We start from the raw sequence: 12,649 nt of genomic DNA, 5'->3' as shown, positions 1-12,649 counted from the left end.
TCTTCTGCCAGCGCTGCTCCAGTCCCATCATCCAGATCTGCTTTGCCATCCTGACAGGTTGCTGTGGCGATACTGTCACCCGACTGGGAACAGGAGCCCCTGGACTGAGCTGATGTGGTTGCTATGGCGATAGCTCTTCACTAGAGAGAAGGGAGGGTGCAAGCCCAGCCGAGCTCTGTGGTCCCACTGTTGCCCAGCTGGAGCTCAAGAATCCTAACACCAGCCTCCCCTTCGTCCAGTACCTCCCTTCTTGTATTAGGCAGGAAGCCAATATCGGGGTTGACGTGATTTATTCAAGCATAACGGCTGTGTCTGGGTGCTTGCTCTGTACCAGGCACCGCACCACACATTTTCCATGTGTCCTTGTGAGTTGTGTGACCCTCCCCACACCTCCCGCATACACAGTGTCCCCATTTTATAGGTGGTACTCTTTTCTTGGCCACTTTTAAATTGTGATATAATCCATCATGTTTAACTGGACAATTCAGTGTTTTTAGTACAATGGTATTGCTGTGCAACCATCACCATTATCTAATTCTAGAGTATTTTCGTTATCCCCAGAAGAAACCTGTTAGCAATCCCTTCCCATTCCCTGTTCCCTCCAACCCTTGACAACCACTGTTCTGCTTTCTGTCTCCATGGAGCCTACTCTTGTGGACATTTTGTACAAATGGAATTGTGCACTATATGGTCTCTGATGATTCCACTTAACATCACGTTTTCAAGGTTTTCAAGGTTTATCCATGTTGAAGCCTGTGTTAGTACTTCCTTTCTTTTTATGGCCTAATAAAACCCTTTGTAAGGGTACACCACATTCTGTTTGCTCAGCACTTGATCGACATTTGGGTTACTCCTACTTTTTGCTTCTTGTGAATAATGCTGCTATAAACATTCATGTATGAGTTTTGATTTTTACTTCTTTTTTTTAAGATTTATTTATTTATGCATACAAGAGCTGGGTACAGGCCAGAGGTGCGGTGGGGTGAGAGGATCCACCAGAGACAGAGTAGAGAGCAGAACAGGCAAATTGACTGAAATATACTACTGAGGGGAGCAGCGGGCAAGTCAGGAGAGGTCTTCTGCGCCATGTGGGGAGCTCCCTGGCCGGCCGGGGGATTGAACTCATGCTGCAGTGGCTGAGGATTGTTTCATAGGTTGTGTCTTAATCCCTTGCACCACCAGGGAGGCCCCGAGACATCATCTTCTTGAGCCAGTCTCCTATCGGTGGGCACATAGCTTGTTCCCATACCCTAGCTATTGTCTTGTAGAGTGTGCTTTAAGTGAGTATGTGTTTTCATACTCTTGGGTCTGTACTTAGAGGAGTGGAATTGCTATGTATAGATGGTGCTGGGAAAAACAAAAATGGGATTTTAATCCAGGACTCACTCTATCTCTTGAAGCCACACTGACTCTTAGCCTTTCTTGCCCACCTTGCTCCATCCAGGGGTCTTCCTGGGACCTGGTATGCTTTCAGAACTTCCAAAGAGGCTGCTCATTTCAATGAGTACCTCCTTCTCTGTCACAGGCTCCTCATCCTGATTCCCACTATGGTGGGAAAAGAAAGGCGTTGACCACAGGGTCAGACCCCCTAGGTTCAAATCCTGCTACTACTATTGTGGTTGTCTGACAAATTCTAGCTGTGGTCTGTCTGGATCAGAAACTCAAACTTGGAGTCACATGGACCTCAGTTTGAATTCTGGCTTTGCCATTTTTTTGGCAAACTGTGTAGCTGCTCCAATGCTCAGTTTATAAAATGGGAAGATTAAGTCATATTTCTCAGAGGTGTTTGTGAGAATTAATTGAGACAAGCAGCTGAAGTGCTTGGCATGGAATCAAGGGTTGGTAAATACTGATTCTCATGGTCTTAACCACTGCTATGGCTGTGGGTCTGGAGAAACATTTACTGGAGCCTAATAAATGCCCTTTTGCATAGGAGAGCTGCCAGTTGTCCATGGAAGGAGCAAAGTGGCACCTGTAGCAGGCAGCATCTGTTCCAGTAACTTGATTTGAGGTGTATGTTTAAACTACCCTTTGTCATCCCCCCCACCATGGCCTTTCTGGCTGTTTTAGCTGCTCCAGAGGAAGAAAGTCTCAGTCTCTAAATGCACCCCCAGCCCAGATTCCCTCTAGGCTACATTTTGCACACACAGCACTGTCTGTGTTTTCAGTGAGATCTTTCCAAACATCCCCTCCAAATTTGGTGAAATCTGTGCAGCTGTTTTGGCAGAAGGTTCATTTTATTCCTTGAAGGTTGATCTGGCAGCATGGAAGCACAGAAGGTGCTGGAGGGCAGGGGACCTCTGCAGAGGTGCGTTCAGGCAGCCCCTTCGCATAGGGGCAAGGACACAATCTACTGGTGTCCTGGAGAAGGACAGGAAAGGAACGCAAAGGATGCTTTGAGGGGTTCCCCCCAGTTGCTCACAGGCAGGCTCAGGAATTGCTGGTGGGTGGGGAAGCCCCCATTGTATTCCTGGTCCTCGGGGTCTGGTCCTTGCAACTGGCATTCTTGTTGGTGCCTTTGCTGGGCTGCCCTTCAAAGGTCCAGGGCTGGAATGTCTACTCTGGGGGCTCCACAGAGAAGCTCTGACAAGCCTTGGTTCCCATGAGGGGTGCTGCACCTCCCCAGGCTTCCCTAATTTCCCTCCCAGAGCCAAGGAACCATTAGATGGCTTAGAAGGGGTAGAGGAAGGAACCCCTCTGATCCTGAAAAGATTTATTTTGACCCCTCTTTTCTACCCACTGCCCTTCCATACTGGTGAGGTTCAGTCCACTCAGAGTTCACTTTCTGCCTGTTAGAAAAGTGTCCAGTCACTTTTCCTGCAGAAAGTATATTCTTAAAACACACTGAGACTTCCCCTTTGACCCAACAGGGACTGTATGCTTCATAGAGAAGCTACAAAATACAAGTAAGACATAAAGAGAAAACATTCAACTGTAATCCAGTATTCACAATTACTATCTGTGGGAGGTACAAACACGTCAATGTTTTCCTATTTATATGCACATATATATATCTCTCAAAATGTACAAGTATGTGTACATTTTGGTTTTTACTGAGAAAGTAATAGAAGCTCAGTGAAGCACAAGCATGACAAAGCCGCACAGATACATGCCAAGCATAACTCTAAGGACGGGACACTAAACTCTGGTACATTGGTTGCCTGGGGCAGGAGAACCACACGTGAAAGAATATTCTCTAACACCACCTCCTTCATTTCTAATCCTCATCAGCCAACCTATGATTAACAGTTGGGTTTGGGTTTCCAGGCCTTCTGGATGCTCATACAAGGTATATTTCTCTGTATATGTTTTGTGTGTTTTTTTTTAAAGATTTATTTATTTATTTATTTATTTATTTATTTATACATACATGCACTGGGTACAGTCAGAAGCACGGGACGGTGAGAGAATTCACCAGAGCCAGAGCAGGGAGCAGAACAGGCAGAAGGACTGAAGTACACTGCTGAGGGGAGCAGCGGGCGGCAGGAGAGGTCTGCGCACCATGTGGGACCCTCCTCTGGTGGCCGGGGAGCAGGCGGGGATCGAACCAGCGCTGCAGAGGCTGCGGGCAACTTCGCAACCCAGCGCTCAACCGCTGCGCCACCGGGGAGGCCCTATATGTATTTTTTTTTTTAAATGAAGGTGGGACTATATTGTTTAAACTTTTTCTGTAACACAGAATGATATAACATGAACACAGTATTGTTTCAGTTGCTGGGTATTTTGGGGTTTTCTTCTGCCTGAAGTACTTATTATAAAAATCAAAGATCACAGTCAAGTAAACATAGGAAGAAAAGAAAGTCTAAAAGAGCACCATCTATTTCAGTATTTTAAACACAGGAGCCAAAGTCATGAAGGCGCTACAGCCAAGCTGCAACTGTGGTCACCTTCAGGTTGGAGAGGAGAGTGAGTGGGGCATAAAAAAAATCGAGATTTCTGCTTTTTTGTCATGATACTAATTTTTTTTTCCAGTGAGAATATATTTTTGCATATTAGTTTATTTTTTAAATATTGTGTATATATTTTTTAAATTTTAAAGAAAATAATCTGGAGGACTGTGCCTACCCTTCAAAAAAAATAACTGTGGGGAGAAAAGTGCAAGGCCATGTGTTCTATGTTTTCATTATTAACAGCCTGGTGTATATTCTTCAGCTCTTTCCCTCCCCGTGTACACACACACATACACACACACACACACACACACACATTTTATATTTATAGAAATGGTAACACACTCCAAGTTTTCTCAAATAGGAAGTTTATTGAAATATAATCCACAAATCATAAAGTTTGCCTTTTTAAAGCATACAATTCAGTGGTTTGAGTATTCAGAGGCGGGCAACCATCACTACTCTCTAATTCCAGAGCATTTTCAGCCCCCCCCAAAAGAAACCCTGAGCCCATGAGCAGTCGCACCCCGTGCCTTCTCCCTAACAACCACTAATCTATTTTCTGTTTTTGTGGATTTGCTTGTACTGGAAATGTCATGCAAAAGGAATTATATATACACTAGGTGGCATTTTGTGACTGGCTTCCTCCACTTAGCATAATCTTTTCACAGTACGCTCGTGTTGTGGCTTATGTCAAACTTCATTTCTTCCTAACGCTAAATAAATTCCCTGGTGTGGATAGGCCACATTTTGTCTGTCTGCTCATCAGCTGGCCATTTGGGTTGCAGGTTTTTTTCCCCCACACCTTCGACAAATCTCCAAGATTTTACCTTGACAGCAAATCTCATGCTCCCTCGGTCGTCTTTTTTTTTTTTTTAAAGATTTATTTATTCATGGATGCAAGGGGTTAAGTCGCAGCACTATGAAGCTATCCCCTTGGTCCTTTTTAATGGTTTTTTTTTTTTTTTTTTTTTTTTTTGGTGGGACCCTCTCCGGTGGCCTGGGAACTAACCGGAGCTGTAGAGGCTGCAGGCAGCCTCGCAGCCCCAGCACTCAACTGCTGAGCTACCTTTTTTTTTTTTTAAGATTTATGTATTTATTTATACAAGCACTGGGTACAGTCAGAAGCGTGGGAGGGTGAGAGAACTCACCAGAGCCAGAGCGGGGAGCAGAGCAGGCAGAAGGACCGAAGTGCACTGCTGAGGCGAGCAGCGGGTGGCAGGAGAGGTCTGCGCGCCATGTGGGACCCTCCTCTGGTGGCCGGGGAGCAGCGGAGGATCGAACCAGCGTTGCAGAGGCTGCGGGCAGCTTTGCAACCCAGCGCTGCTGGGCCACCGGGGCGGCCCCCCTCGGTCCTTTTTAATGGCTTTCTATTATCTCGTTCCTTTCTATGGTATGGCTGGGACTTCTCAGTGCCTTTGGAGACCCCTGCCCCCTCCTATCATCCCACATATTTTCTCCAGGGAGCCTTTTTTTCTTTTAAAGATTTATTTATTTATGCATATAAGTACTGGGGTGTGGGGGGTGAGAGGATTCACCAGAGACAGAGTGGGGAGCAGAACAGGCAGATTGATTGAAATACGCTGCTGAGGGGAGCAGTGGGCGAGTCAGGAGAGGTCTGCTGCACCATGTGGGGAGCTCCCTGGCTGGGGATCCAACTCTTTCTGCAGTGGCTGCAGATAGCTTCATAGGCTGCGTTTTAACCCCTTGCGCCATCAGGGAGGCCCTCTCCAAGGAGCCTTAAAGAGGCTTTGATCACCTTACCCATGGCACCCTTTAATAGATGATAAAAGGGAGTTTCAGGGAAAGGAAGGGTTTTGCTGTGGATCATCAAGTTGGTGTAGTATTCACAGATTTCAGCTCCTGGCTGAGGTCACAGCCTCTTACCCCATAGCATGATAGGAAGTCCCAGGTCTGCAAGCTTGACTATCTGACCTCAGAACCCCCACCTTACCACTCCACTTGGGGTCTCTCTGAATATCCCCTTCCTGTGACCCGTATATGGAAGGGGCACTTTGTAGGAGGGTTTGTTTTGTAGCCCTCACCCCTGTTCTCTGCTGTTCTCACTTTTGAAATATCCCAGGTCAGCCCTTCTCAAATACTGGCTCCCTGCTCAGAGGCACCCAGTGTCTGAAATATCAGTCACTGCCTTCCTGCCTCATTTGCATTTCAACAGGTCTCTTTAGGATTTGATTGGCTTTAAGATATTCTTAAGAGCCCCTCTGGAGTTCTTCCCCAGATTCTGTGGTTCCCATCTGCGCTGCACAATAAGTCACCTGTATAAAAATAGTGATGGTTGGGATCTATCCTGGACTAATTAACTGATTATATCAGAATCTCTGGGGGTCATGAGCATCAAGTTTTTGTTTTTGTTTTTTTAAGTTTCCCCAGGTAATTATGATGAGTACCCAGGTTGAGAACACCAGTGGTAGGTCCACCCTGACATCACCTCATTAAAGAATACACATTTTCTCCTTCCATGTCTTTGAAACTAGGTTAAGAGCTATGTCAAGAACTGGTTCCAGGTCAACTGTAGATTTGCTGTGGGGACCCTTCTTTCCCCTGCAGGCTTGCATTAGGTCAGTGGTTCCCACTGTCGGGGATGGGGGATGTAAGATATGGGGGTATGTGGGAGAGGGCAAGCGTTCAAACCATTAGGGAGCATTCTTTAAAAATACCTGCTTAACTTGAAAAGTCAAAAGCAACCTAAGTGTACACCATGAATGTAAATCCCCCCTCTCATGGGAGGAAGTATTCAATGGAATAACATTGAGTGACATTTTAAAACATCTGTAATAATTATTGTGTCATCTGCTTGTATTCCCATCCATACAGCTTGTGCCATTTTGCATTCTTGCCAGTGATACATGAGAGCTGCTATTTCTCCATGGTTTCATCAATAGAATATGTTGTCAGGTGTTTAGATTTTTGCCAATCTGATAGGTGAGAAATGGTATCTCGGTGTAGGTTTTTTTTTTATGATTTATTTATTTATGCATACAAGAACTGGGGTACAGGCAGAGATGTGGGGGGTGAGAGGATTCACCAGAGACAGAGTGGGGAGCAGAACAGGCAGATCGACTGAAATACACTGCTGAGGGGAGCAGCGGGTGAGTCAGGAGAGGTCTGCTGAGCCATGTGGGTAGCTCCCTGGCCGGGGATCAAACTTGTGCTGCAATAGCTGCCGATAGCTTCATAGGTTGTGTCTTAAACCCTTGTGCCACCAGGAAGGCCCTCAATGTAGTTTTAATTTGCATTTCTCTATCATGTGTAGGGTTGAGCATCTTCCTATGGTTAGGAGTCACTTTCCTATTAACTGTTTTTCTTATCTTTTGCCCATTTTTCTATAGGTTTATGATTTATTCTCTTTTTTGTAAAACTCTTTATGTACTTAGGATATTAATAAATAAATTGCAGGGGTTTTTTTTTCCAACTAGTCATTTATATTTTTACTTTGCTGTGGGTGTTTTTGTTTCCATGTTGAATTTGCTTATCTAATCAAATGTATTAATTTCTCCCCCATCATTTCTGGATTATGAAATTGTGATTATTATTATTATAATAGCTTTATCTTACTTCAGCCTTCATGAAAACTTACAATATAAATTAAAACTAATCATTTCTGCCATCATTCCCAAGCCTTCTGTGTAATTATCTGTTGCACCCATATTCACTTTGTTTATTTATATTCACTCAGAGAGAGAGTCCCCACCAGGATGCCAGTTCCCTGAGGACAGAATTCCCCCTGAGATGGACATTTGCATACGCTCCTTTATGGGAGAGTCCCCTTGAGAATAACATCATCCAGGATGAGGCATTAGCACCAATGGGCTCAGCAGGTCAGATGGGGAGCTGGTATGGCATGTTAGCATTGTCCTGTGTGGGCACTGGCCTGCCATCGGATGTGGGCTCCCCCAGGAAAGGGCACTTGACCGTGGACAAGGTGGCTGCCCTCAGCCAGTAGCCATTGCTAGGAGGAGGGACTCCACTTTGTGGTCTTAGCTGGGGGAACAAGGGCCCAGTCCTAAAGTGGGAAGGGTGGTGTCTAGGTGGTGCATTATAGCACCCTCCCCAAGCTTCCTGTCTGTCTTGGTCACTGCCGTGTGCCGCAGACCAGCACAGCAGTAGACGATGAGGCCACCTCAGGGTTGAGAGAAGCGTGCAGGGTGGTCAGGGCGTCGGCGAAAGAAATGACAAACAGACACACTTCAAGAGTGAAAATCTGAGTGTAATTTTCTTTAAGTTTGTGACTAGTATATATATGTTTTCTAAAAGCACAGGAATGAATATCAAAGAAATTAGCTTGCTCGCTGGCTCAGTCTATCACTATCAGGGAGGTGATCTACATAACAAGCAATGACCATTATAGAAGAAAGGAGGAAGTTTAGAAAGACAGATAAGGGATTAAAGTTTGTAGTTCTAGGAAGACGGGATAGGATTTTTAGCATTCTTGTAGTGGTTCTTGGTGGTCGTTATCTATTGATAAGCTTCTGCCTTTTCAGGGAACTTCCGCTGCACTTCCTCTGCTTCAGGCTGTTCTCTCCCCACGCGCTGGTTGCCCAGCCGGATCTAGGGACCATGGCGAAAGCCATTCCTAAAGATCACTGCGGGGAGAGGTGCAGCAGGTAGGGTTTTGCTGTTCTCCCCCTGCGCGCTGGTTGCCCAGCCGGACCTAGGGACGGTTAGCCCTAAAGGTCACTGCAGGGGGAGGTGCAGCAGCCGTGTTCTCTGTACCTAAATGTGCCTGTCACATAAGAAGTGCTCAGGAAGTCTTTGGTAAATGAATGAAAGACAAACAAAAACAGAAACCCTGATTTCTGAGACTTGGTTCAGGCCTCTGGATCTCATATGAGGGTAGGAGAAAAGAGAGGAACCGCAGACAGAGTTATGTCCTCAAGTGCTTCTGGCCTGTCCCCCATTTTCAGCCCACTGTGGGTGGTATTGGGAGTCCCATTGATTCTGTAGTTGGTGGTGGTCCAGGCTGGACACAGCTGGGCTGGGATAGGGAAGGTTGGGGGAGAGAGGCCCTCAACGGAACCCTATGCGTGGTGACTGCTCTTTTTTTTTTTAATTTTTTTTTGTGAGACACAATGCTTTTATTCATTTAAATCAGATTTTGTCAATTTACCATTTGTTTACGAAACTGTATCATTTCAGGAGTACAGCTTCACACTTCAGTAAGTTACATGCTTCTCTCACCCACCACCAAAGCCCCATAACCACCTCTGTTCCCGACTTCCTCCCCAGTTCCTCTCCCCTCTGGTAACCACCATGCTCTTCACAGAGTCTAAGAAACTTTCAGTTCAGTTTTTACATTGGTTTTCTTTGGTTATTTATATTCCACAAATGAGTGAAACCATCTGGTAATTGTCACTTTCTGACTTATTTCACTTATCAATAGCATCCTCTCTTCAAGTTCCATCCACATTGTCACAAGGAGCACAAATTTCATCTTTTTTAACAGCTGAGTAGTATTCCGTGGAGTATTTGTACTATAGGGTATTTATCCAGCCATGACTGCACTTTGGATGCACATTATTCTTGTAAGCTTTCAGTTCAGTTTTTGTTTTCTTTTATCTTCTCTCCAGCATTCCTTGAAGAAAAGAGGAACCCGCTCTCTGGGGAAGACAGACAAGAAGCCTTCCATGCAGGTACCTCCTGGTAGCACCTATATCCCCCAGTGCAGTCCCCACAGTCAGGCTTTAGTCTGGTGGCCTGAGACCTAATTCCAAGTGGCCCAGAGAATCCCCTAAGATGCGCACCCCTCCCCAGCTTCTACCCCACATTTTTCCTTTGTTCAGTTCCCTAACTTTACTGCTCATTTCACTTCCCAGAACCAGGCCTGGAGCCTATGGTTCTCACATGCTCAGATAGATAGTGTAAATGTAGCATAGGGCCGGATATAGACTATATTAGCCTCCAGTGCTACTGGACTGTCAGGGTGCTAGGAAGTTTTCATGATTATCTTAGTGAATCCCCTCCATGGCTTTGTGACAGAGGAAGTGTTATTGTCCCATTTTATACACAAGCAAAATGCAATAGTAATGGTAGTTGTGGTAGCAGCAACAGTTGCCCTGGCAGAATGTTTTCTACTCCAGATACATTAGTCTGTATCTGGATTCCCCAAGCTATACATGGCGTTACATCTTTGTTGCAATGTCTAAGTTCCCCTCTCCACCCCCAGCTTCTGAGGGTCAGGGCTACATCTGATTCATTCCTGTGTCCCCAGGACACAGTTACTGCCCCCTGGGATTCTGTAACTGAGCCTCCCAGCACTAACCTTCCTGGTCCTGTGTCCCTATGCCCATTGCATCCCAGGAGGATAGTGCAGACCTGAAATGCCAGTTGCACTTTGCAAAGGAGGAATCGGCCCTTATGTGTAAAAAGCTCACCAAACTGGCCAAGGAAAACGACAGCATGAAGGAGGAGCTGCTTAAGTACCGCTCGCTCTATGGAGATCTGGACAGCGCCCTGTCTGCTGAGGAGCTGGCAGACGCACCCCACTCTCGTGAGACCGAACTGAAGGTGCATCTGAAGTTGGTGGAGGAGGAAGCCAACCTGCTGAGTCGCCGCATCGTGGAGCTGGAAGTGGAGAACCGAGGCCTGCGGGCCGAGATGGACGACATGAAGGATCATGGCGGGGGCTGTGGGGGCCCAGAGACACGACTGGCTTTCTCCACGCTGGGTGGCAGCGAATGTGGGGAGAGCCTGGCTGAGCTGAGGCGACACCTGCAGTTCGTGGAGGAGGAGGCGGAGCTGCTCCGACGCTCCTCCGCGGAACTCGAAGATCAGAACAAGCTGCTGCTGACTGAGCTGGCCAAATACCGCTCGGAGCATGAACTGGACGTGACATTGTCAGAGGACAGCTGCTCGGTGCTCAGCGAGCCCTCACAGGAGGAGCTGGCCGCTGCCAAACTGCAGATCGGTGAGCTCAGCGGTAAGGTCAAGAAGCTACAGTATGAGAACCGCGTGCTCCTGTCCAACCTACAGCGCTGTGATCTCGCCTCCTGCCAGAGCACCCGACCAATGCTGGAGACCGATGCCGAGGCTGGAGATTCTGCCCAGTGTGTGCCTGCTGCACTGGGCGAGGCCCACGGGCCACATGCTGCTCGGCTGTGCAGAGCCAGGGAGGCCGAGGCACTCCCTGGGCTGAGGGAGCAGGCGGTGCTGGTTAGCAAGGCCATTGACGTCCTGGTGGCTGATGCCAATGGCTTCTCGGCTGGCCTTCGTCTGTATCTGGACAATGAGTGTGCTGACTTTCGGCTGCATGAGGCCCCTGACAACAGTGAGGGTCCCAGGGACACCAAGCTCATCCATGCCATCTTGGTGCGACTGAGCATGCTCCAGCAGGAGCTCAATGTCTTCACCCGGAAGGCAGACAGCGTCCTGGGGAGCTCTGCCAAGGAGCAGCCAGAGCCCTTCTCATCACTGCCCCCCTTGGGCTCCCAGGGCACCTCCAAGGAGCTGCTTCTAGCCAAAGACCTTGGCTCAGACTTCCAGGTAACAATCAGGCAATATTGCTTTATTTATTTATTTATTTATTTATTTATTTATTTATTTATTTATTTTAACTAGAAACTTGTTACAGAACCCACACATATGACAGAGGTACACAGCACCAGTGTACAACTTAATGCATTTTCCCAAGGGAAAACACTCCTGTAATCATCACCCAAGCAGAACAAGAAAGAACTAGAACTTGACCAGCACCCCAGAAATCCCTCCTCATACTCCCTTTAAGCCACTATCACCACTCCCAAGGGGAGCCCCTCCTCCCTTGATTCAATTTTGTCTGTCTTTGAAATTTATATAAATTGACTGATACAAGTAAGTGCACACTCGTTTGCCTGTCTTCTTTCACTCAGAAGTTATGTGTGTGGTTGTTCATCTAGTCATGACTGGATACAGTCTTCCTGAGTGATTACACCACAGTTCACTTTCTCATTTACTATTCATACATATAGGGGTCGATTCTGGGGCCCTGTCTTTTTGCCAGATTCCCCCTTCTTTTTCCTCTTGCAATTTTATATTTTGAAACAAGAATTATTTAAAAAACTAAAAGATTTGTGTCCTATATAAAGACAAGAAACTGGACTTTCTAAAGATAAAGAACTTCCAGCTTGATGTTTATAAAATACTATTGAGAAAAATTAAAATAGCAAATGAACCCCCCCTACCACCACCAAAAGGAAAGCATTATTGCCAAAGTGATCCATGAACATTCAGGGTTTCAAATGTGCCTGAGATAAAAGAATGAAAGCCTCCCTCCCCTCGCTCCTTCTCATTCCTATAGGTCCAGTTAGCAAGAGTCAGAAGCAGAGATGTCCAATATGGTAGCCACGAGCTACACATGGCTACTGAAATTTAGATGAATAAAAATGACATGCAATTGAAAGTTCCATTCTTCAGTGCAGTAGTCCCCTTTCAAAGGTCCAGTCGCTGCATATGTCAAATGGTACTTATCTAGGGGCCTCCCTGGTGGTACAAGGGGTTGAGCCTGAGCACTATCAAGCTATCCACGGCCACTGCAGCATCAGCTCAATCCCTGGCCAGGGAGCTAACCCACATGGTGCAGCAGACCTCTCTTGTCTCACCCTCTATTCCCCTCAGCAGTGTACTTCAGTAGATCAGCATCTTTTTGTTTTTTTAATATTTATTTATTTATGAATACAAGAACTGGGGGGGTAGGTTAGAGGTGTGTTGGGGCTGAGAGGATTCGCCAGATAGAGTGGGGAGCAGAATAGGCGGATCAACTGAAA

General features: G+C 46.5%; 1 protein-coding gene across 1 annotated transcript in view; it reads left to right on the top strand.

Moving 5' to 3' along the window:
- The window catches only part of MTCL2 (microtubule crosslinking factor 2), a gene marked incomplete at both ends in the record, with an annotated part of 59,242 nt that overhangs the window by 29,495 nt on the left and 17,098 nt on the right, over positions 1 to 12,649 (top strand). The window contains 2 exons of the mRNA XM_084247967.1: positions 9,479 to 9,541; positions 10,209 to 11,390. Coding sequence (XP_084104093.1) covers positions 9,479 to 9,541; positions 10,209 to 11,390 — 1,245 coding nt within the window. The remainder of the gene's footprint in view (positions 1 to 9,478; positions 9,542 to 10,208; positions 11,391 to 12,649) is intronic.

This window comes from Talpa europaea (genome assembly GCF_964194135.1).
Source record: "Talpa europaea genome assembly, chromosome: 11".
NCBI lineage: Eukaryota > Metazoa > Chordata > Mammalia > Eulipotyphla > Talpidae > Talpa > Talpa europaea.
This window is presented reverse-complemented; position numbering and strand designations above follow the sequence as displayed.